General features: G+C 41.2%; 2 protein-coding genes across 3 annotated transcripts in view; one reads left to right on the plus strand and one right to left on the minus strand.

Moving 5' to 3' along the window:
- The window catches only part of LOC128644684 (copine-1), a gene marked incomplete at its 3' end in the record, with an annotated part of 137,667 nt that overhangs the window by 70,660 nt on the left and 44,914 nt on the right, over positions 1-22,093 (plus strand). The gene's annotated exons all lie outside the window — the stretch shown is intronic.
- The window catches only part of LOC128644685 (copine-1), a gene marked incomplete at its 5' end in the record, with an annotated part of 29,910 nt that overhangs the window by 3,405 nt on the left and 4,412 nt on the right, over positions 1-22,093 (minus strand). For both annotated transcript variants that reach the window (XM_053697196.1, XM_053697197.1), the window contains 1 exon segment: positions 14,208-14,297. In XM_053697196.1, the coding sequence (XP_053553171.1) occupies positions 14,208-14,297 (90 nt within the window).

Consider the following 22,093-nt stretch of genomic DNA (forward strand, 5'->3'; position numbering starts at 1 on the left):
TCCCGGAACCCCAAATGTACAGAAACCACAAAGGTTAAAACCAGGAATCTGACACAGAGAAGAACTTCTCCACAAGATAGTCCCGGAACACCAAATGTACAGAAACCACAAAGGTTAAAACCAGGAATCTGACACAGAGAAGAACTTCTCCACAAGATAGTCCCGGAACACCAAATGTACAGAAACCACAAAGGTTAAAACCAGCAATCTGACACAGAGAAGAACTTCTCCACAAGATAGTGTAACCGCACCCTAAAGAAAACTGAAGACAGAGTCCTCAATGAACTCAAAAAATTGAAGTCTTCAGAAACCGATTTACGTGCAGCAAACCCAGAAGGCAAGCACAATAGGAAGTCCAAGTGAATCCATAGGGGAGGAACAGAGAAAATGCAAGACAGCCTCAGAAGCCCCAGCACGACACTCCATGACAGTCTCAAACACGGAGACATCCTCACCCCAGAGGAAACAGATCCCCAGAGAACGGAGGCTCTCCTCTAGAGGATAAAAAACTCCTGTTCCAACAACCTGCACACAGGGCAGGACAACCAACCTCTAGAGAGAGGAAACCCCACTCCCATAAGGACAAACGACCCCCCCTCCCCCGAAGGGGAGAGTACAGAAGGAACAGCACACAAGCTCATAAGACATGAAGCCATTCCAAATTAAATCATCTAGATGTCATAGATGAACATCGAGGAACTCCCCAAAAAGGGAGTAGAGCATACCTCAGAAAGAAGGGCACAGGAATCCTAGCCAAGCCTTCTAGATTGAAGGTCATAGCCTGTGTACCCTGGAAAAACTGGATTGCACCGAACCAGCCACAGGATCGTAAGTCTGCCGGACATCAAGAAGATCCACAACAAAACTGTAGGCCTGAGGAAAAGCTATAGGCCTGAGTCCCAGATTGTTCCAGGGAACTTCCCAAGGAACATAACCGGACCAACCCGGAAAACGGGAACAAATCCCACTCTGAAATCCCAAAAAGGGAAGAAGACACTCCAAAGGGAACTAAAGTATGATAGGGTCTCACAAGTGGCCTAGAGCCCACCAAGGCGATAAAACAACGCCCAGAAGAACATCGAGGACAAGGTCACCCGAAGAGTGAGCAAAACAAGGGCTAGTCTCCATAATCCCCTCCGGAGTATCAGAGGACCATACCCAAGGAAAAAGAATGCACAGCATCCTAAACCCTGGTATAAAAAACCCCTAAGTGAAGCTTGGAGGAGGAGACAGCACAGCCTACCATCCCTTATAGGGAACAACTTAAATCCCGAAGTAGGAAAAAGCCACAAGGACTTTCCATAAGGCGGCCAAGACAGCTAAGTGGCAACATACAATTCCTGAAGTCTCATCCGAAGAGGAAAACTTCAAAAAAGGAAAAATCTAAACAAAGGACAAATCCAAGAGCAAGACCGCCGAACTGACGGCAAGGAGGTCTGAAATCCTCTCAACCTCCAACCAACGTAGGGAGGAACACTCCACATCACGACAAAGATGGAATCATGAGATTCAAACTAGTATTTTTATAGCGCCCTTCTTCCAGTGGGCGCTTTTCCAGCGCCCGCTCCTGGATGAACCAAATTGGCAGCTGAATAGTAATAGTTGCGATTATTACCCAATCTGAATGGTACTCAATGTATCGTCAGAAGGATGAAGAGCTGAGTCGGCCCTGCCGGGACAGAACCTGTGGCCCTAGGATCTTTGAACAGGCCTAGTAGTCAGAGCGTTTTACCAACTGAGCTACCTCGCCGGCATCTGCCAGCTGGAGAGGTCAATAAGGACTGAACCAATCCCTCAAGCCTCACAAACCCTCAGGTCCACTCAGAATAAACTGAAACTTGTAAAGAGAACAAGAACACCACAATAATGTGAGGCACTCAGCGCCCAACCAGACCAGCCAGGCAGAAAAGGCGCCACGTGTCTGAACTAGGCCTCAGGAAAGAACCCAATCAGGACTAGCCTGAAGCCAAGGGTTATTCCTGTCAAGGACGTATAGAATGCCCCCGAGAGGAGGAAGCAGAAACACATAGGACTAAACACGTCCTTAAACTTCCTTAGAAGTAACAGTGCGATCAAACATTCGATTCCAGACAAACTTCCCGAAGGAAGTATAAAATGAGCGTTATTAAAATAAAGGATAAGGCAACCCGCAGATTTATCGCCTAAGTAGAACAGACATACCCTGTTCTACCAATCTCAAAAAGGTAAAAGGTACTCAATAACAAGACAAGAAGATTACTTCATCCCCTTATGTCTATTTCTGCAAGCTATTTCAAGAAGCAGACTGAGAAGTCTCAGATCCAGTAAGGATAGGATCTTCCGACAAGGTCAAAGTGTGCCTCAAAAGAACATGAAGACTAGTCAGTCTATACAGAAAAGCGCAGCATACCCCCGCTGGAGCGAAGGACGACTCCGGCCTCGAAGGCCGACCCCAAAACCTCAGGGACAGTCATCCCCCCAGAGAGCTGAACAGGCCAACTTATGCCTGAAGAGCCTTGGATAACGGAACACAAACAGAATCAAAAACCAACTTCTGGAAGTTGCATACGTGCTAGTGCCAAAATTATGGACATGCGACAATGTGCCGAAACACCTGGCGGGAATAAGCTACCTTCCAGAGAAGTGGAAGCAAACTTTGGGTTACCTGCATGTGTAGTAAGTGATGGTGGAAGGGAAATCGCCACTCGAAGGACAGAGGCCCCAGAGGAGGATGACTCGGCAGCTCCTTCCCCGATCCCGAGGAATTGAGCACTCTAATACGGCATACAGAACATAACTGATAGGCTAGTATTACCCGGGGCAATATGCATTCTGCGCACGGAGTAGAAAATAAACAGACGTCCGTCTCCACAGAATCAGACTCCTCCATAACTAGGATATTGATACGAGATTTGGACCCAAAACGTAAACGGCACCTTACACCCCCAATGGCTGGGGCACTCACCACCTCCTAAGAGCCCAATACCAGCAGATCCGAATTTCTCCGTCGCCACAGGGCTAGGAATGTGGAAATGGAGAGTCAAAAACATGACCACGCCCGGTCACAAGGTGAACCGTACAGTCCAGAAAAAAACAACATGCCCGACCGTAAAGGCTGCATCACTTCCAAAGGTCGTTATGTTCCACAAGCCATGAGCGTAACTAACACTACGCATAAGCAGGTCGAATCACATAAACATGATTAAACCTCCCCCCTGTTCAATAACCCCCCTCAGGAGATATGACCCTTGATTCCAATATACAAAATGCGCCTCACTGAGACCCTTATATTAAGTTAGTCCCGTAAGGTGGTAGCCTCTCGGGAAAACATATGTAATACAAAACAATCATGACAAAAGTAAAATTAAACTATCTTACCGGAATTTACGCTGTGGAACAGGAACACGGCCCTTCAAGTGTTACAGATAGTAGCATCGCCTCCGCCATGGACTTAAGAGAAGAAAGCAGGCAGCGGAGCGAAGATAGACACCGCCAATTTCTTGAGGAGCTGTTAACATGAGTCGGGATGGTTTCGCAAAAAGACTCTCCCTGCATCTCCGGACATCCAAGCCCTCACTGAGAGACCGATAGGATTACTTAAAACTCCTGTCCCATGTCGAAGAGTACTACCCTCCATAAGAGACAAAGTAATTCTGACACTTCTCTGCCAACCTCCTGGGATGAAAGGCAAAGAATGACTGGGGGATGAGGGGAGTGGGAGGAGTATTTAAGGTGTCTTTGCCTCCTTCTGGTGGCCAGGTTCTTATTTCCCAAAAGTAATGAATGCAGCTGTGGACTCTACATTTATGAAGAAAATGGGAGTTTTGTTATCTAGAGTATTTTGTATTTAGAAAAAAAAAAAAAAAAATGTATGCGCCTTTGCTGAAAATGTTAACTATTTTGGTCTAATACTTGTGGGGTATGGCCCTGCGAGTTATACATGTGTATGCGCTCCCACCAATCAGTGTGCACTACTTGTGTGCAAAATCAAAACAAACAGCTTGAACTTAACCATTTCATGCAAATATATTTTTACATGTTTAAATAGTGCTCCTTAATATGCTTGATGTGAAATTTTGGATTTTCATGTCCTCATAAAAAATTATCTTCATATTTAATATTTGAGTCAGTATATCATTACTGACTGACTCAGTTTAAAGGGACACTGAACCCAATTTTTTTCTTTTGCGATTCAGATAGAGCATGCAATTTTAAACAACTTTCTAATTTACTCTTATTAATTTGTCTTCGTACTCTTGCTATCTTTATTTAAAAAAGAAGGCATCTAAGCTAAGACAGCCAATTGCTGGACAGCACTTGTTTATTGGTGGGTGAATTTATCCACCAATCAGCAATAACAACCCAGGTTGTTCACCAAAAATGGTCCGGCAACTAAACTTACATTCTTGCTTTTCAAATAAAGATACCAAGAGAATGAAGAAAATGTGATAATAGGAGTAAATTAGAAAGTTGCTTAAAATTGCATGCTCTATCTGAATCACGAAATAAAATTGGGTTCAGTGTCCCTTTAAACTTGCTTCTGACATGACTATTCTAACACCAAAGCCTTGCTTTGTACTGTATAATTACACTAATTAAAAAAAACAAAAAACTATCGCCTAGATTACTAGTTTTGCGTTAGCTTTAAAAAGCAGCGTTAAGGGGTCCTAACGCTGCTTTTTAACGCCCGCTGGTATTACAAGTCTGGCAGGTACAGGTGTACCGCTCACTTTTTTCCCCGCGACTTTTCCATACCGCAAATCCCCTTACGTCTATCTCCAAGACTCCTACCGCATATAAAAGTCAGTCGTTAAGAGTTTTATGGGCCAACGCCGGAACATAAAGCTCTTAACTAAAGTGCTACAAAGTACACTAACACCCATAAACTACTTATGAACCCCTAAACCGAGGCCCCCCACATCACAAACACTATAATAAAATTATTTAACCCCTAATCTGCCGACCGGACATCGCTGCCACTATAATAAATGTATTAACCCCTAAACCACCGCCCTCCCGCCTCGCAAACACTATAATAAATTTTATTAACCCCTAATCTGCCGTCCCTAACATCGCCGCCACTTACCTACAATTATTAACCCCTAATCTCCCCACCCAACATCGCTGCTACTATAATAAAGTTATTAACCCCTAAACCTAAGTCTAACCCTAACTACCCCCTATGTTAAAGGGACACTGAACACAATTTTTTTCTTTTGTAATTCAGAAAGAGCATGAAATTTTAAGCAACTTTCTAATTTACTCTTTTTTTTCGTTCTCTTGCTATCATTATTTGAAGAAAAAAAAAATGCATCTAAGCTTTTTTTTGGTTTCAGTACTCTGGACAGCACTTTTTTATTGGTGGATGAATTTATCCACCAATCAGCAAGGACAACCCAGGTTGTTCACCAAAAATGGGCCGGCATCTAAACTTACATTCTTGCATTTAAAAAAAAAAAATACCAAGAGAATGAAGAAAATTTGATAATAGGAGTAAATTAGAAAGTTGCTTAAAATTTCATGCTCAATCTGAATCACAAAAGAAAATTTTTGGGTACAGTGTCCCTTTAAATATAATTTAAATAAATCTAAATAAAATTACTATAATTAAATAAATTAATCCTATTTAAAACTAAATACTTACCTATAAAATAAACCCTAATATAGCTACAATATAACTATTAGTTACATTGTAGGTATTTTAGAATTTATATTTATTTTACAGGCAACTTTGTATTTATTTTAACTAGGTACAATAGCTATTAAATAGTTAATAACTATTTAATAACTACCTAGTTAAAAAAAATTCCAAAATTACCTGTAAAATAAATCCTAACCTAAGTTACAAATACACCTAACACTACACTATCAATAAATTAATTAAATTAACTACAATTATCTAAAATAAAATACAATTAAATAAACTAAACTATAGTACAAAAAACCAAACACTAAATTACAAAAAATAAAAAAATATTCCAAGAAGTTTAATCTAATTACACCTAATCTAAGCCCCCTAATAAAATAAAAAAGCCCCCCAAAATAATAAAATTCCCTATCCTAAACTAAATTACAAAGTAATCAGCTCTTTTACCAGCCCTTAAAAACATAATTTATGCTTACCTGATAAATTTATTTCTCTTGTAGTGTATCCAGTCCACGGATCATCCATTACTTGTGGGATATTCTCCTTCCCAACAGGAAGTTGCAAGAGGATCACCCACAGCAGAGCTGCTATATAGCTCCTCCCCTCACTGCCATATCCAGTCATTCGACCGAAACAAGACGAGAAAGGAGAAACCATAGGGTGCAGTGGTGACTGTAGTTTAATTAAAATTTAAACCTGCCTTAAAAAGGACAGGGCGGGCCGTGGACTGGATACACTACAAGAGAAATACATTTATCAGGTAAGCATAAATTATGTTTTCTCTTGTTAAGTGTATCCAGTCCACGGATCATCCATTACTTGTGGGATACCAATACCAAAGCTAAAGTACACGGATGATGGGAGGGACAAGGCAGGAACCACTGCCTGTAGAACCTTTCTCCCAAAAACAGCCTCCGAAGAAGCAAAAGTATCAAATTTGTAAAATTTTGAAAAGGTGTGAAGAGAAGACCAAGTCGCAGCCTTGCAAATCTGTTCAACAGAGGCCTCATTTTTAAAGGCCCAGGTGGAAGCCACAGCTCTAGTAGAATGAGCTGTAATCCTTTCAGGGGGCTGCTGTCCAGCAGTCTCATAGGCTAAGCGTATTATGCTCCGAAGCCAAAAGGAGAGAGAGGTTGTCGAAGCTTTTTGACCTCTCCTCTGTCCAGAGTAAACGACAAACAGGGCAGATGTTTGACGAAAATCTTTAGTAACCTGTAAGTAAAACTTCAAGGCACGGACTAAAAGACGTTCCTTCTTTGAAGAAGGATTAGGACACAATGATGGAACAACAATCTCTTGATTGATATTCCTGTTAGAAACCACCTTAGGTAAAAACCCAGGTTTGGTACGCAGAACTACCTTGTCTGAATGAAAAATCAGATAAGGAGAATCACAATGTAAGGCAGATAACTCAGAGACTCTTCGAGCTGAGGAAATAGCCATCAAAAACAGAACTTTCCAAGATAAAAGTTTAATATCAATGGAATGAAGGGGTTCAAACGGAACTCCCTGAAGAACTTTAAGAACCAAGTTTAAGCTCCACGGGGGAGCAACAGTTTTAAACACAGGCTTAATCCTAACCAAAGCCTGACAAAATGCCTGGACGTCTGGAACTTCTGCCAGACGCTTGTGCAAAAGAATAGACAGAGCAGAGATCTGTCCTTTTAAAGAACTAGCTGATAAGCCTTTGTCCAAACCCTCTTGGAGAAAGGACAATATCCTAGGAATCCTAACCTTACTCCATGAGTAACTCTTGGATTCACACCAATAAAGATATTTACGCCATATCTTATGGTAGATTTTCCTGGTGACAGGCTTCCGAGCCTGTATTAAGGTATCAATGACTGACTCGGAGAAGCCACGCCTTGATAGAATCAAGCGTTCAATCTCCATGCAGTCAGTCTCAGAGAAATTAGATTTGGATGATTGAAAGGACCTTGTATTAGAAGGTCCTGCCTCAGAGGCAGAGTCCATGGTGGAAGAGATGACATGTCCACTAGGTCTGCATACCAGGTCCTGCGTGGCCACGCAGGCGCTATCAGAATCACCGATGCTCTCTCCTGTTTGATTTTGGCAATCAGTCGAGGGAGCAGAGAAAACGGTGGAAACACATAGGCCAGGTTGAAGAACCAAGGAGCTGCTAGAGCATCTATCAGCGTTGCTCCCGGGTCCCTGGACCTGGATCCGTAACAAGGAAGCTTGGCGTTCTGGTGAGACGCCATGAGATCCAGTTCTGGTTTGCCCCAACGATGGACCAGTTGAGCAAACACCTCCGGATGGAGTTCCCACTCCCCCGGATGAAAAGTCTGACGACTTAGAAAATCCGCCTCCCAGTTCTCTACGCCTGGGATGTCAATCGCTGACAGGTGGCAAGAGTGAGACTCTGCCCAGCGAATTATCTTTGAGACTTCTAACATCGCTAGGGAACTCCTGGTTCCCCCTTGATGGTTGATGTAAGCCACAGTTGTGATGTTGTCCGACTGAAATCTGATGAACCTCAGTGTTGCTAACTGAGGCCAAGCTAGAAGAGCCTTGAATATTGCTCTTAACTCCAGAATATTTATTGGGAGGAGTTTCTCCTCCTGAGTCCACGATCCCTGAGCCTTCAGGGAGTTCCAGACTGCGCCCCAACCTAGAAGGCTGGCATCTGTTGTTACAATCGTCCAATCTGGCCTGTGAAAGGTCATACCCATGGACAGATGGACCAGAGATAGCCACCAGAGAAGAGAATCTCTGGTCTCTTGATCCAGATTTAGTAGAGGGGACAAATCTGAATAATCCCCATTCCACTGACTTAGCATGCATAATTGCAGCGGTCTGAGATGCAGGCGCGCAAATGGCACTATGTCCATTGCCGCTACCATTAAGCCGATTACTTCCATGCACTGAGCCACTGACGGGCGTGGAATGGAATGAAGGACACGGCAAGCATTTAGAAGTTTTGATAACCTGGACTCCGTCAGGTAAATTTTCATCTCTACAGAATCTATAAGAGTCCCTAGGAAGGAGACTCTTGTGAGTGGTGATAGAGAACTCTTTTCCACGTTCACTTTCCACCCATGCGACCTCAGAAATGCCAGAACTATCTCTGTATGAGACTTGGCAATTTGAAAGCTTGACGCCTGTATCAGGATGTCGTCTAGATACAGAGCCACCGCTATGCCTCGCGGTCTTAGAACCGCCAGAAGAGAGCCCAGAAACTTTCTAAAAATTCTCGGGCGGTGGCCAACCCGAAGGGAAGAGCTACAAATTGGTAATGCCTGTCTAGAAAGGCAAACCTTAGGAACCGATGATGATCTTTGTGAATCGGTATGTGAAGGTAGGCATCCTTTAAGTCCACTGTGGTCATGTACTGACCCTCTTGGATCATGGGTAGGATGGTCCGAATAGTTTCCATTTTGAATGATAGAACTCTGAGGAATTTGTTTAAGATCTTTAGATCCAAGATTGGTCTGAAGGTTCCCTCTTTCTTGGGAACCACAAACAGATTTGAATAAAATCCCTGTCCTTGTTCCGTCCGCGGAAAAGGATGGATCACTCCCATTACTAGGAGGTCTTGCACACAGCTTAGGAATGCCTCTTTCTTTATCTGGTTTGATGATAACCTTGAAAGATGAAATCTCCCTTGTGGAGGAGAAGCTTTGAAGTCCAGAAGATATCCCTGAGATATGATCTCCAACGCCCAGGGATCCTGAACATCTCTTGCCCACGCCTGGGTGAAGAGAGAAAGTCTGCCCCCCACTAGATCCGTTTCCGGATAGGGGGCCGTTCCTTCATGCTGTCTTGGGGGCAGCAGCAGGCTTTCTGGCCTGCTTGCCCTTGTTCCAGGATTGGTTAGGTTTCCAGGCCTGTCTGGAATGAGCAACAGTCCTTGAAGCGGAGGAAGTTGATGCTGCTCCTGCCTTGAAATTTCGAAAGGCACGAAAATTAGACTGTTTGGCCTTTGATTTGGCCCTGTCCTGAGGAAGGGTATGACCCTTGCCTCCAGTAATGTCAACAATAATTTCCTTCAAACCAGGCCCGAATAAGGTCTGCCCCTTGAAAGGAATGTTGAGTAATTTAGACTTTGAAGTCACGTCAGCTGACCAGGATTTAAGCCATAGCGCCCTACGCGCCTGGATGGCGAATCCGGAATTCTTAGCCGTTAGTTTAGTCAAATGAACAATGGCATCAGAAACAAAATGAGTTAGCTAGCTTAAGCGTTCTAAGCTTGTCAATTTCATTCAATGGAGCTGTCTGGATGGCCTCTTCCAGGGCCTCAAACCAGAATGCCGCCGCAGCAGTGACAGGCGCAATGCATGCAAGGGGCTGTAAAATAAAACCTTGTTGAATAAACATTTTCTTAAGGTAACCCTCCAATTTTTTATCCATTGGATCTGAAAAAGCACAACTGTCCTCAACCGGGATAGTAGAAACTGCTCCCTCCTCCCTCCACCTTAGGGACCGTCTGCCATAAGTCCCGTGTAGTGGCGTCTACTGGAAACATTTTTCTAAATATAGGAGGTGGGGAAAAGGGCACACCGGGTCTATCCCACTCCTTGCTAATAATTTCTGTAAGCCTTTTAGGTATAGGAAAAACGTCAGTACACACCGGCACCGCATAGTATCTATCCAGCCTACACAATTTCTCTGGAATTGCAACTGTGTTACAGTCATTCAGAGCAGCTAATACCTCCCCAAGCAATACACGGAGGTTCTCAAGCTTAAATTTAAAATTAGAAATCTCTGAATCAGGTTTCCCCGAGTCAGAGATGTCACCCACAGACTGAAGCTCTCCGTCCTCATGTTCTGCATACTGTGACGCAGTATCAGACATGGCTCTAACAGCATTTGCGCACTCTGTATCTCTCCTAACCCCAGAGCTATCGCACTTGCCTCTTAATTCAGGCAATCTAGATAATACCTCTGACAGGGTATTATTCATGATTGCAGCCATGTCCTGCAAGGTAATCGCTGCCATATTAGCGTGCGTCCCCTGAGCGGGAGGCGAAGGGTCTGACACGTGGGGAGAGTTAGTCGGCATAACTTCCCCCTCGACAGAACCCTCTGGTGATAATTCTTTTATAGATAAAGACTGATCTTTACTGTTTAAGGTGAAATCAATACATTTAATACACATTCTCCTATGGGGCTCCACCATGGCTTTCAAACATAATGAACAAGTAGGTTCCTCTGTGTCAGACATGTTTAAACAGACTAGCAATGAGACTAGCAAGCTTGGAAAACACTTTAAAACAAGTTTACAAGCAATATAAAAAAACGTTACTGCGCCTTTAAGAAACACAAATTTTGCCAAATTTTGAAATAACAGTGAAAAAATGCAGTTACACTAACAACATTTTTAGTGTATGTAACAAGTTAGCAGAGCATTGCACCCACTTGCAAATGGATGATTAACCCCTTAATACCAAAAACGGAATAACAAATGACAAAAACGTTTTTTAAACAGTCACAACAACTGCCACAGCTCTACTGTGGCTTTTTACCTCCTTCAATACGACTTTTGAAGCCTTTTGAGCCATTCAGAAAAGTCCTGGATCATGCAGGAAGAAGCTGGATGTCTGTCTGTAATTTTTGCTGTGCAAAAAAACCGCCAAAATAGGCCCCTCCCACTCATATTACAACAGTGGGAAGCCTCAGGGAACTGTTTCTAGGCAAAATTCAAGCCAGCCATGTGGAAAAAACTAGGCCCCAATAAGTTTTATCACCAAACATATGTAAAAAACGATTAAACATGCCAGCAAACGTTTTAAAATACACTTTTATAAGAGTATGTATCTCTATTAATAAGCCTGATACCAGTCGCTATCACTGCATTTAAGGCTTTACTTACATTACTTCGGTATCAGTAGCATTTTCTAGCAAATTCCATCCCTAGAAAAATATTTTAACTGCACATACCTTATTACAGGAAAACCTGCACCCTATTCCCCCTCTGAAGTTACCTCACTCCTCAGAATATGTGAGAACAGCAAAGGATCTTAGTTACTTCTGCTAAGATCATAGAAAATGCAGGCAGATTCTTCTTCTAAATACTGCCTGAGATAAACAGTACACTCCGGTACCATTTAAAAATAAACTTTTGATTGAAGAAATAAACTAAGTATAAAACCTTAGTTGAGAGTTGCAAGAGAATGACTGGATATGGCAGTGAGGGGAGGAGCTATATAGCAGCTCTGCTGTGGGTGATCCTCTTGCAACTTCCTGTTGGGAAGGAGAATATCCCACAAGTAATGGATGATCCGTGGACTGGATACACTTAACAAGAGAAAAGGGCCTTTTGCGGGGCATTGCCCCAAAGTAATCCGCTCTTTTACCTGTAAAAAAAAATAAAAAATAAATACAATACCCCCCCAACATTACAACCCACCACCCACACACCCCTACTCTAAAACCCACCGATCCCACCTTAAAAAAAAAAAACTAACACTACCCCATTGAAGATCACCCTACCTTGAGCCGTGTTCACCCAGCCGGGCACCGATGGGGCAGAAGAGGACATACGGACCGGCAGACATCTTCATCCAGGCGGCATCTTCTATCTTCATCCTTCCGGAGTGGAGCGGAGCCATCTTCTATCCAGCCGACGCGGAGCCATCCTCTTCAATCAAAGTCCTAACAAAGAATGAAGGTTCCTTTAAATGACGTCATCCAAGATGGTGTCCCTCAAATTCCGATTGGCTGATAGGATTCTATCAGCCAATCGGAATTAAGGTAGGAAAAATCTGATTGGCTGATTAAATCAACCAATCTGATTGAAGTTCAATCCGATTGGATCAGCCAATAGAATTGACCCCGCTTTCTATTGGCTGATCCAATCAGCCAATCGGAATTCGAGGGACGCCATCTTGGATGACGTCATTTAAAGGAACCTTCATTCTTCGTTAGGACTTTGATTGAAGAGGATGGCTCCGCGTCGGCTGGATAGAAGATGGCTCCGCTCCGGAAGGATGAAGATAGAAGATGCTGCCTGGATGAAGATGTCTGCCGGGCCGGATTTCCTCTTCTGCCCCATCGGTGCCCGGCTGGGTGAACACGGCTCAAGGTAGGGTGTTCTTCAATGTGGTAGTGTTAAGTTTTTTTAACGGGGGGGATCGGGTGGTTTTTAGAGTAGGGGTGTGTGGGTGGTGGGTTGTAATGTTGGGGGGGGGGGTATTGTATTTTTTTTTTTTTTTTTTTTTACAGGTAAAAGAGCGGATTTCTTTGGGGCAATGCCCTGCAAAAAGCCCTTTTAAGGGCTGGTAAAAGAGCTGATTACTTTGTAATTTAGTTTAGGATAGGGAATTTTATTATTTTGGGGGACTTTTTCATTTTATTAGGGGCCTTAGATTAGGTGTAATTAGATTAAACTTCTTGTAATATTTTTTTATTTTTTGTAATTTAGTGTTTGTTTTCTTGTAATAGTTTATTTAATTGCATTTTATTTTAGATAATTGTAGTTAATTTATTTAATTTATTGATAGTGTAGTGTTAGGTGTATTTGTAACTTAGGTTAAGATTTATTTTACAGGTAATTTTGTAATTATTTTAACTAGGTAGCTATTAAATAGTTATTAACTATTTAATAGCTATTGTACCTAGTTAAAATAAATACAAAGTTGCCTGTAAAATAAATATAAATCCTAAAATAGCTATAATGTAACTATTAGATATATTGTAGCTATATTAGGGTTTATTTTATAGGTAAGTATTTAGTTTTAAATATGAATAATTTATTTAATTATAGAAATTTTATTTAGATTTATTAAAAATAGATTTAAGTCAGGGGGTGTTAGGGTTAGACTTAGGCGTTAATACATTTAATATAGTAGCGGCGACGTTGGGGCAGCAGATTAGGGGTTAATAATTGTAGGTAGGTGACGGCGACTTTGGGGGCGGCAGATTAGGGGTTATTAAATATAATATAGGTGTCGGCGATGTTAGGGGCAGCAGATTAGGGGTTCATAGGGATAATGTAGGTGGTGGCGGTGTCCGGAGCGGCAGATTAGGGGTTAATAATATAATGCAGGTGGCGACTATGTTGGGGGCGGCAGATAAGAAGTTAATAAGTGTAAGGTTAGGGGTGTTTAGACTCGGGTTCACGTTAGGGTGTTAGGTGTAGACTTAGAAAGTGTTTTCCCATAGGAAACAATGGGGCTGCGTTAAGAGCTGAACTGCTTTTTTGCAGGTGTTAGGTTGTTTTTCAGCCAGCTCAGCCCCATTTTATACTATGGGGAAATCGTGCACAAGCACGTTTTTCCAGCTTACCGCTACCGTATGCCATTCAGCCATTCAGAAAACTTGTAATACCAGCGTTGTTTAAAGTGAGCACTGGAAAAAAAAAGGAGCGTTGGCTCCGCAAGTTTTTACCGACAAAACTTGTAATCTAGCCGTATGTTTTTAAACTATTTTGTATTCTATTTTGGGGGTTAGAGATATTACAATATTTTAATGAATTGCTATAGCATCATATATTAAATCTTACCTTGTCTTTAAGTACACAATCTCACACACAGATCTATAAGCTGGTGAAAGATAGAAGCTATTTTGTATTATCTTGCTGACCCCTGCCATTTTCTAATACTTGTTTCCCACCCCTTACCTTGATGGGTTTGTTCACGTCACCTCCACAAAGGGTCTGCAATGGGACACTAAACTTCTTCCAAGAAGGATTTAGATTATTCTTAATCACCTACAAATAACATATAGCAACATAATTTTAATATGTTAAAAGGCTGCAAACTTGAAATATGTTTCTTTATACAAAGAAAGCAGTTATTTCATTACCCCTAAGTAAGCACTACCTATCCAACGTGATATACTTGCTCTTTGGCCCATGGTAACCGAAAATTTAAAGAGACCATAGAATTGAAACAAAAAAAAAAATAGATCATAAAGTTATTTTTATACCAACTTAAAATCCCATAGAAAAAAAACGACAGATGGTGACAGATGAGTTTTCCAGATTTTTCATCCAAAATGCTGCTTGCAATTTTACAAGAATGTGATTACACTAGCTGGACTTATAAAGCTTAAAGGGATATGAAACCCAAATTTTTTTCTTTCATGATTCAGATAAAAAATGCAATTTTAAGCAACGTTCTAATGTTCTCCTATTATCAATTCCTTAGTTCTCTTTGTATCTTCATTTGCAAAGCAGGAATGTAAGCTTAGGAGCCGGCCCTACCCAGGTGCTGAACCAAAAATGGTCCGGCTACTATGCTTACATTTCTGCTTTTCAAATAAAGATGCAAAGAGAAGAAAAATTAATAGGAGTAAATTAGAAAGTTGCTTCAAATTGCATGCTCTATCTGAATCACAAAATAAAAAAATGGGTTTTATATCCCTTTAATGACAATATCTTAACTTAGCAAATGCAATAGATAATTTTGTTTCAGAAGTATTAGTATGCATTCCAGGCTAAATAAATATTGAATATGTTTCTCTGACATTCTTCTGGCTACTAAAAGCATTTTACATTTCTTACTACAACTAACTGTAGAATTATGGTGTTAAAAAAATATTTCAAAGAATAAAACAGAACAGTTCTTATCACTTATTTATGATAAAGGAGGAAATTAAGTAAAGTTTCTAATTCCTAAAGTGACAGTCTAGGGAAATGTATTCTTGTTCTCACCAGAAATAATTTTCAAACCAAGTCTGCAAAAAAAAATAATCAGACTTCCTTACTTCATTAAAACCTCCAAATAATATTTGAGAGCTTTGAAACCATCTAAATTGTTAATTCAGCCATAGTTCATATTTCCAATAGGAAACCATTTGACTATGCACTAAGGCAGTGTTTCTCAACCATGGTCCTTAAGTACCCCCAAAAGGCCAGGTTTTCATTATAGCTGAACCAGTGCACAGGTGAAGTAATCAGCTGATGGGTGAGAGCAGGTTAGTAACCATAGTCACTGATCAGCTGATTACTTCACCTGCGCACTAGTTCAGCTCTAATGAAAACCTGGCCTGTTGGGGGTACTTTAGGACTGCTGTTTAGAACATTGCACTAAAGGAATGCTAACATGCTGGCTGAGCATCATGAGAAATGTAGTTCCAAAACCTCTGGAGTGCCAAGTTTAAGGATGTCTGACCTAGAGGAAAAAGGTTTGGCTGTCCATTTCTAGTTACTACAATTACCTGTATACTACACAGTACTGTTTGGTATAGGATATATATTTCTGCTTTGAGTCCTGTTTTTGGGCCCTGCAGGGTTAATCTGCCTGGGGACCTGGTACTCTGCTGAAGTTCTGTCTGTGTATGGTTTATGGGACAGTTTTATATATTTATCAATCGTGCAGCCACTAAAAAATGTCTGGCTCCTGAATCTTTTGGGCTTGCTATTATACTTTAAACAAATCAGTAACAGTCTACTCACTGAAAATTATTTCAAATATAAATAGGTACATTTATGTTGGGACCACCAGAATATAAAAAACAGTGCCCCAAATAGTGGTAACAGGGTGGCTGAACTATCAAAAATCTTTGCATAAATGTTTTGTAGATGACCAACTTATATAGCCCATCGGAGTGTTTTTGTAAAAAATTTATTGTTTTGCTTATTTTTAAATAACCTTGTTCTGATTTTCAGACTCCTAACCAAACCCCAAAGATTTAGAAGTATGCCGAGGTCTACAGACTCCTGGTAATGTAATGGGTCTTTTCATATGAGTGTGTGTGTGTGGGGGGGAAATCAATACCCACAAGTATTTCTGACTCCTGACAGACCCTTGCATCTTTCATCCAGTGCTGCACAGACTATTCTGGATTCTGAGTCATGGGGAAAGCAAAAGAATTGTCAAAGGATCTGCGGGAAAAGGTATTTGAACTATATAAAACAGAAAAGGGATATAAAAAGATATCCAAGGAATTGAGAATGCAAATCAGCAGTGTTCAAACTCTAATAAAGTGGAAAATGAGGGGTTCTGTTGAAACCAAACCACGGTCAGGTAAACAAACTAAAATTTCAGCCACAACTGCCAGGAAAATTGTTTGGGATGCAAAGACAAACACAAATAACTTCAGGTGAAATACAGGACATGTGGTGTGGCACAATAAGGAGGCACTTGAAGAAAGATGGGCGGCATGGTAGAGTCGCCAGAAGAAAGCCATTACTACGAAAATGCCACAAAGTATCCCGCTTACAATATGCCAAACAGCACAGAGACAAGCCTAAAACCTTCTGGCACAAAGTCATTTGGAGTGATGAGACCAAAACTGAGCTTTTTGGCCACAACCATAAACGCTACATTTGGAGAGGAGTCAACAAGGCCTATGATAAAAGATACACCATTCCTACTGTGAAACACTGAGGTGGATCACTGATGTTTTGGGGATGTGTGAGCTACAAAAGGCACAGGAAATTTGGTCAGAATTGATGGCAAGATGAATGCATTATGTTATCAAACAGAACCCCTCATTTTCCACTTCTTGATTAGAGTTTGAACACTGCTGATTTGCATTCTCAATTCCTTGGATATCTTGTGATATCCCTTTCCTGTTTTATACAGTTCAACATCCTTTTTCCCGCAGATCCTTTGACAATTCTTTTTCTTTCCCCATGACTCAGAATCCAGAAACGTCAGTGCAGCACTGGATGAAAGATGCAAGGGTCTGTCAGGAGTCCGGAAACTCATTGACCGTTTATATAAACACACACACAAATTACAAGCAAACAGATCACAGATGAGGATGGTTACCTTTAATAGCCATTCAAACCCCTGTGTCAACTTGTGTGCATGTTATCAGGCCAAAATCACCAGGGTATGTAAACTTTTGATCAGGGTCATTTGGGTAGTTTCTGTTGTCATTATGATTTAAAAAGAGTAAACACAGTTGATTGATAATGGCTTCAGCCAAACACTAACCATGAGTGAAAGAAAAGTTTTTGTGTTATTCATATTCTTGGAAAAATGGCCAAGAAATCATAAATTCTGCCAGGGTATGTACACTTATGAGCAAAACTGTATATGTGAACTGCAAAACTGAAAACCAAATATGGCTGCAACTGTTCGGATTATAGTTCTAATAAAGCTTTCTGCAGTGGTTAAAAAAATAAATTAAAAAAAATGATATGACACTATGTATTGTTTTTACAGGGAGTGCAGAATTATTAGGCAAGTTGTATTTTTGAGGATTAATTTTATTATTGAACAACAACCATGTTCTCAATGAACCCAAAAAACTCATTAATATCAAAGCTGAATAGTTTTCGAAGTAGTTTTTAGTTTGTTTTTAGTTATAGCTATTTTAGGGGGATATCTGTGTGTGCAGGTGACTATTACTGTGCATAATTATTAGGCAACTTAACAAAAAACAAATATATACCCATTTCAATTATTTATTTTTACCAGTGAAACCAATATAACATCTCAACATTCACAAATATACATTTCTGACATTCAAAAACAAAACAAAAACAAATCAGTGACCAATATAGCCACCTTTCTTTGAAAGGACACTCAAAAGCCTGCCATCCATGGATTCTGTCAGTGTTTTGATCTGTTCACCATCAACATTGCGTGCAGCAGCAACCACAGCCTCCCAGACACTGTTCAGAGAGGTGTACTGTTTTCCCTCCTTGTAAATCTCACATTTGATGATGGACCACAGGTTCTCAATGGGGTTCAGATCAGGTGAACAAGGAGGCCATGTCATTAGATTTTCTTCTTTTATACCCTTTCTTGCCAGCCACGCTGTGGAGTACTTGGACGCGTGTGATGGAGCATTGTCCTGCATGAAAATCATGTTTTTCTTGAAGGATGCAGACTTCTTCCTGTACCACTGCTTAAAGAAGGTGTCTTCCAGAAACTGGCAGTAGGACTGGGAGTTGAGCTTGACTCCATCCTCAACCCGAAAAGGCCCCACAAGCTCATCTTTGATGATACCAGCCCAAACCAGTACTCCACCTCCACCTTGCTGGCGTCTGAGTCGGACTGGAGCTCTCTGCCCTTTACCAATCCAGCCACAGGCCCATCCATCTGGCCCATCAAGACTCACTCTCATTTCATCAGTCCATAAAACCTTAGAAAAATCAGTCTTGAGATATTTCTTGGCCCAGTCTTGACGTTTCAGATTGTGTGTCTTGTTCAGTGGTGGTCGTCTTTCAGCCTTTCTTACCTTGGCCATGTCTCTGAGTATTGCACACCTTGTGCTTTTGGGCACTCCAGTGATGTTGCAGCTCTGAAATATGGCCAAACTGGTGGCAAGTGGCATCTTGGCAGCAGCACGCTTGACTTTTCTCAGTTCATGGGCAGTTATTTTGCGCCTTGAATTTTCCACACGCTTCTTGCGACCCTGTTGACTATTTTGAATGAAACGCTTGATTGTTCGATGATCACGCTTCAGAAGCTTTGCAATTTTAAGAGTGCTGCATCCCTCTGCAAGATATCTCACTATTTTTTACTTTTCTGAGCCTGTCAAGTCCTTCTTTTGACCCATTTTGCCAAAGGAAAGGAAGTTGCCTAATAATTATGCACACCTGATATAGGGTGTTGATGTCATTAGACCACACCCCTTCTCATTACAGAGATGCACATCACCTAATATGCTTAATTGGTAGTAGGCTTTCGAGCCTATACAGCTTGGAATAAGACAACATACATAAAGAGGATGACGTGGTCAAAATACTCATTTGCCTAATAATTCTGCACTCCCTGTATAAGTCTACTGGAAAGGACCAGTGTGTTATTGACAGGATTGATCTGCTAATTTAGCCATGCAACATTTGAACCATATATGGTAGGTATTCAGAGAAAGTCTGATTACAGTCTTCACCAGGAAGTCATTAAAATAAAGTGTTTCTGAAATAACTTCTGTCCAAAAGTTTAGTTCTGTAACAAAATGGTTTGAAGTTCATATATTTTCGGGTAACTAGGTGAAAGATCTCCATAAACATAAAAAGGTTGGTTAATACTTTCCAGAATAATATTTGCTGCATCCTTGTTATAGAATCGGTTTACTTAAGGTCAATGAAAAAAGTTAAGAGAAAAACAGCAAGTGTGATAAAAGAATACCTTCAATGGGAGTCCTGGGGTACTGAATGACTGTAGTTAGGACATCACACAGATGGAAGGCTGTAGTTCTTTAAAGTTATAATTTTCCATAATACTATTATCTTTAAATATCTACGCAAACACCTATTATATTAAAAGGGGCAGGGAACCACAAATCTTTCTTTCCTGATTTGGATAGAACATACAATTTTTAAAACAACATTTAAATTGACTTCTATTATAAAATTTGCTTCATTTTCTTGTTATCCTTTGCTGAAGGAACAGCATTGCAGTACTGGCAGCTATCTGAACACATCTAGTTAGCCAATCACAAGAGACAAATGTGTGAAGGCACCAATCAGCAGTTAGCTCCCACTAGTGTAGGTTATGTGAGTATTCTTTTTTTCAACAAGGGATACCAAGAGATAAAGAACATTTGAAAATAGAAGTGAATTTAAAAGTGTCTTAAAATGAATCATACAAGTTACATTTTAACTTTCCTATCCCTTTAACATCCTACTTTACCAGCTCAAGCTGATTGATACAAACTTATGGTAACTTTTTAATGAAAAAAGGAAATGTATTCTTACCTGATAAATGTATTTCTTTTACAATATGACAAGTACACGGATTTCATCCGTACTTATGGGATATCGCCTCCTGGTCAGCAGGAGGAGGCAAAGAGCTCCACAGCAGAGCTGTATATATAGCTCTTCCCTTCCCTCCGTCTCTTATAAAAAACGACAGGGTGGGCCATGGACTCGTCATATCTTGAAAGAAATAAATTTATCAGGTAAGCATAAAATTTCCTTTTCTTTTACAAGATATGACGAGTCCACGGATTTCATCCTTACTTATGGGATACAATACCAAAGCTATGGGACACGGATGAAAAGGGAGGGACAAGACAGGAACCTAAACGGAAGGCACCACTGCTTGAAGAACCTTTCTCCCAAAAACAGCCTCAGACGAGGCAAAAGTATCAAATATGTAAAATTTGGAAAAAGTGCGAAGAGACAACCAAGTTGCAGCCTTGCAAATCTGTTCAACAGAAGCATCATTTTTAAATGCCCATGAGGAAGCCACAGCCCTAGTAGAATGAGCCGTAATTCGTTCTGGAGGCTGCTGTCCAGCAGTCTCATATGCAAGACGGATGATACTCTTCAGCCAAAAAGAAAGAAAGAGGTAGCCCAAGCTTTCTGACCCCTACGTTTCCCAGCAAAAACCACAAACAATGAAGATGTTTGACGAAAATCCTTAGGTCGCCTGCAAGTACAACTTTAAGGCACGAACTACGTCCAAGTTATGTAACCTACGCTCCTTCTTAGAAGAAGGGTTAGGACATAATGAAGGAACAACAAATTCCTGATTAATATTCTTGTTAGAAACAACCTTAGGAAGAAAACCAAGTTTGGTACGTAACACCACCTTATCAGAATGGAAAATAAGATAAGGAGAATCACATTGTAATGCCGAAAGCTCAGAAACTCTGCGAGCAGAAGAAATAGCAACTAAAAATACAACTTTCCAAGATAACAACTTAATATCTATGGAATGCATAGGTTCAAACGGAACCTAAACACAGGCCTGATTCTAGTCAGGGCCTGACAAAAGGATTGAACATCTGGAACATCTGCCAGACGTTTGTGTAGCAAACTAGACAAAGCAGAAATCTGTCCCTTTAAGGAACTTGCTGACAACCCTTTCTCCAATCCCTCCTGGAGAAAAGATAAAATCCTGGGAATCCTAACCCTACCAATAAAGATATTTACGCCAAATCTTACGGTAAATTTTTCTAGTAACAGGCTTGCGTGCCTGAATTAAGGTATCAATTACCGCATCATAGAACCCTCGCTTAGATAAAATCAAGCGTTCAATCTCCAAGCAGTCAGCTGCAGAGAAATTATATTCGGATGATGGAAGGGTCCTGCCTCAATGGAAGCTTCCACGGCGGCAGAGAAGACATGTCCACCAGATCGGCATACCAAGTCCTGCGGGGCCACGCAGGAGCGATTAGAATCACTGATGCTTTCTCCTGTTTGATCTGTGCAATCACCCGGGGAAGGAGAGCAAACGGTGGAAACACAAACTAGGCTGAACGACCAAGGCACCAAGGCATCTATCAGTTCGGCCTGAGGATCCCTAGACCTGGATCCGTACTTTGGATTTGGATCTGATGGCGTCTCGTCAGAATGCCAAGCTCCCAGTCTGCCCCACCTGAGAATCAGAGTAGCAAAGACCTCCGGGTGGAGTTCCCATTCCCCCGGATGAAACGTCTGTCTGCTCAAAAAATCCGCCTCCCAGTTGTCCACTCCTGGGATGTAGATTGCTGACAGATAAGAGTGAGCCTCCGCCCACCGAATTATCTTGGACACTTCTGTCATCGCTAAGGAACTCCTTGTTCCTCCCTGATGATTGATGTAAGCCACAGTCGTGATGTTGTCCGACTGAAATCAGATGAATTTGGCCAAAGCCAACTGAGGCCAGGTCT

This window comes from Bombina bombina, unplaced genomic scaffold (assembly GCF_027579735.1).
Source record: "Bombina bombina isolate aBomBom1 unplaced genomic scaffold, aBomBom1.pri scaffold_871, whole genome shotgun sequence".
In the NCBI taxonomy this organism is placed as follows: Eukaryota; Metazoa; Chordata; class Amphibia; order Anura; family Bombinatoridae; genus Bombina; species Bombina bombina.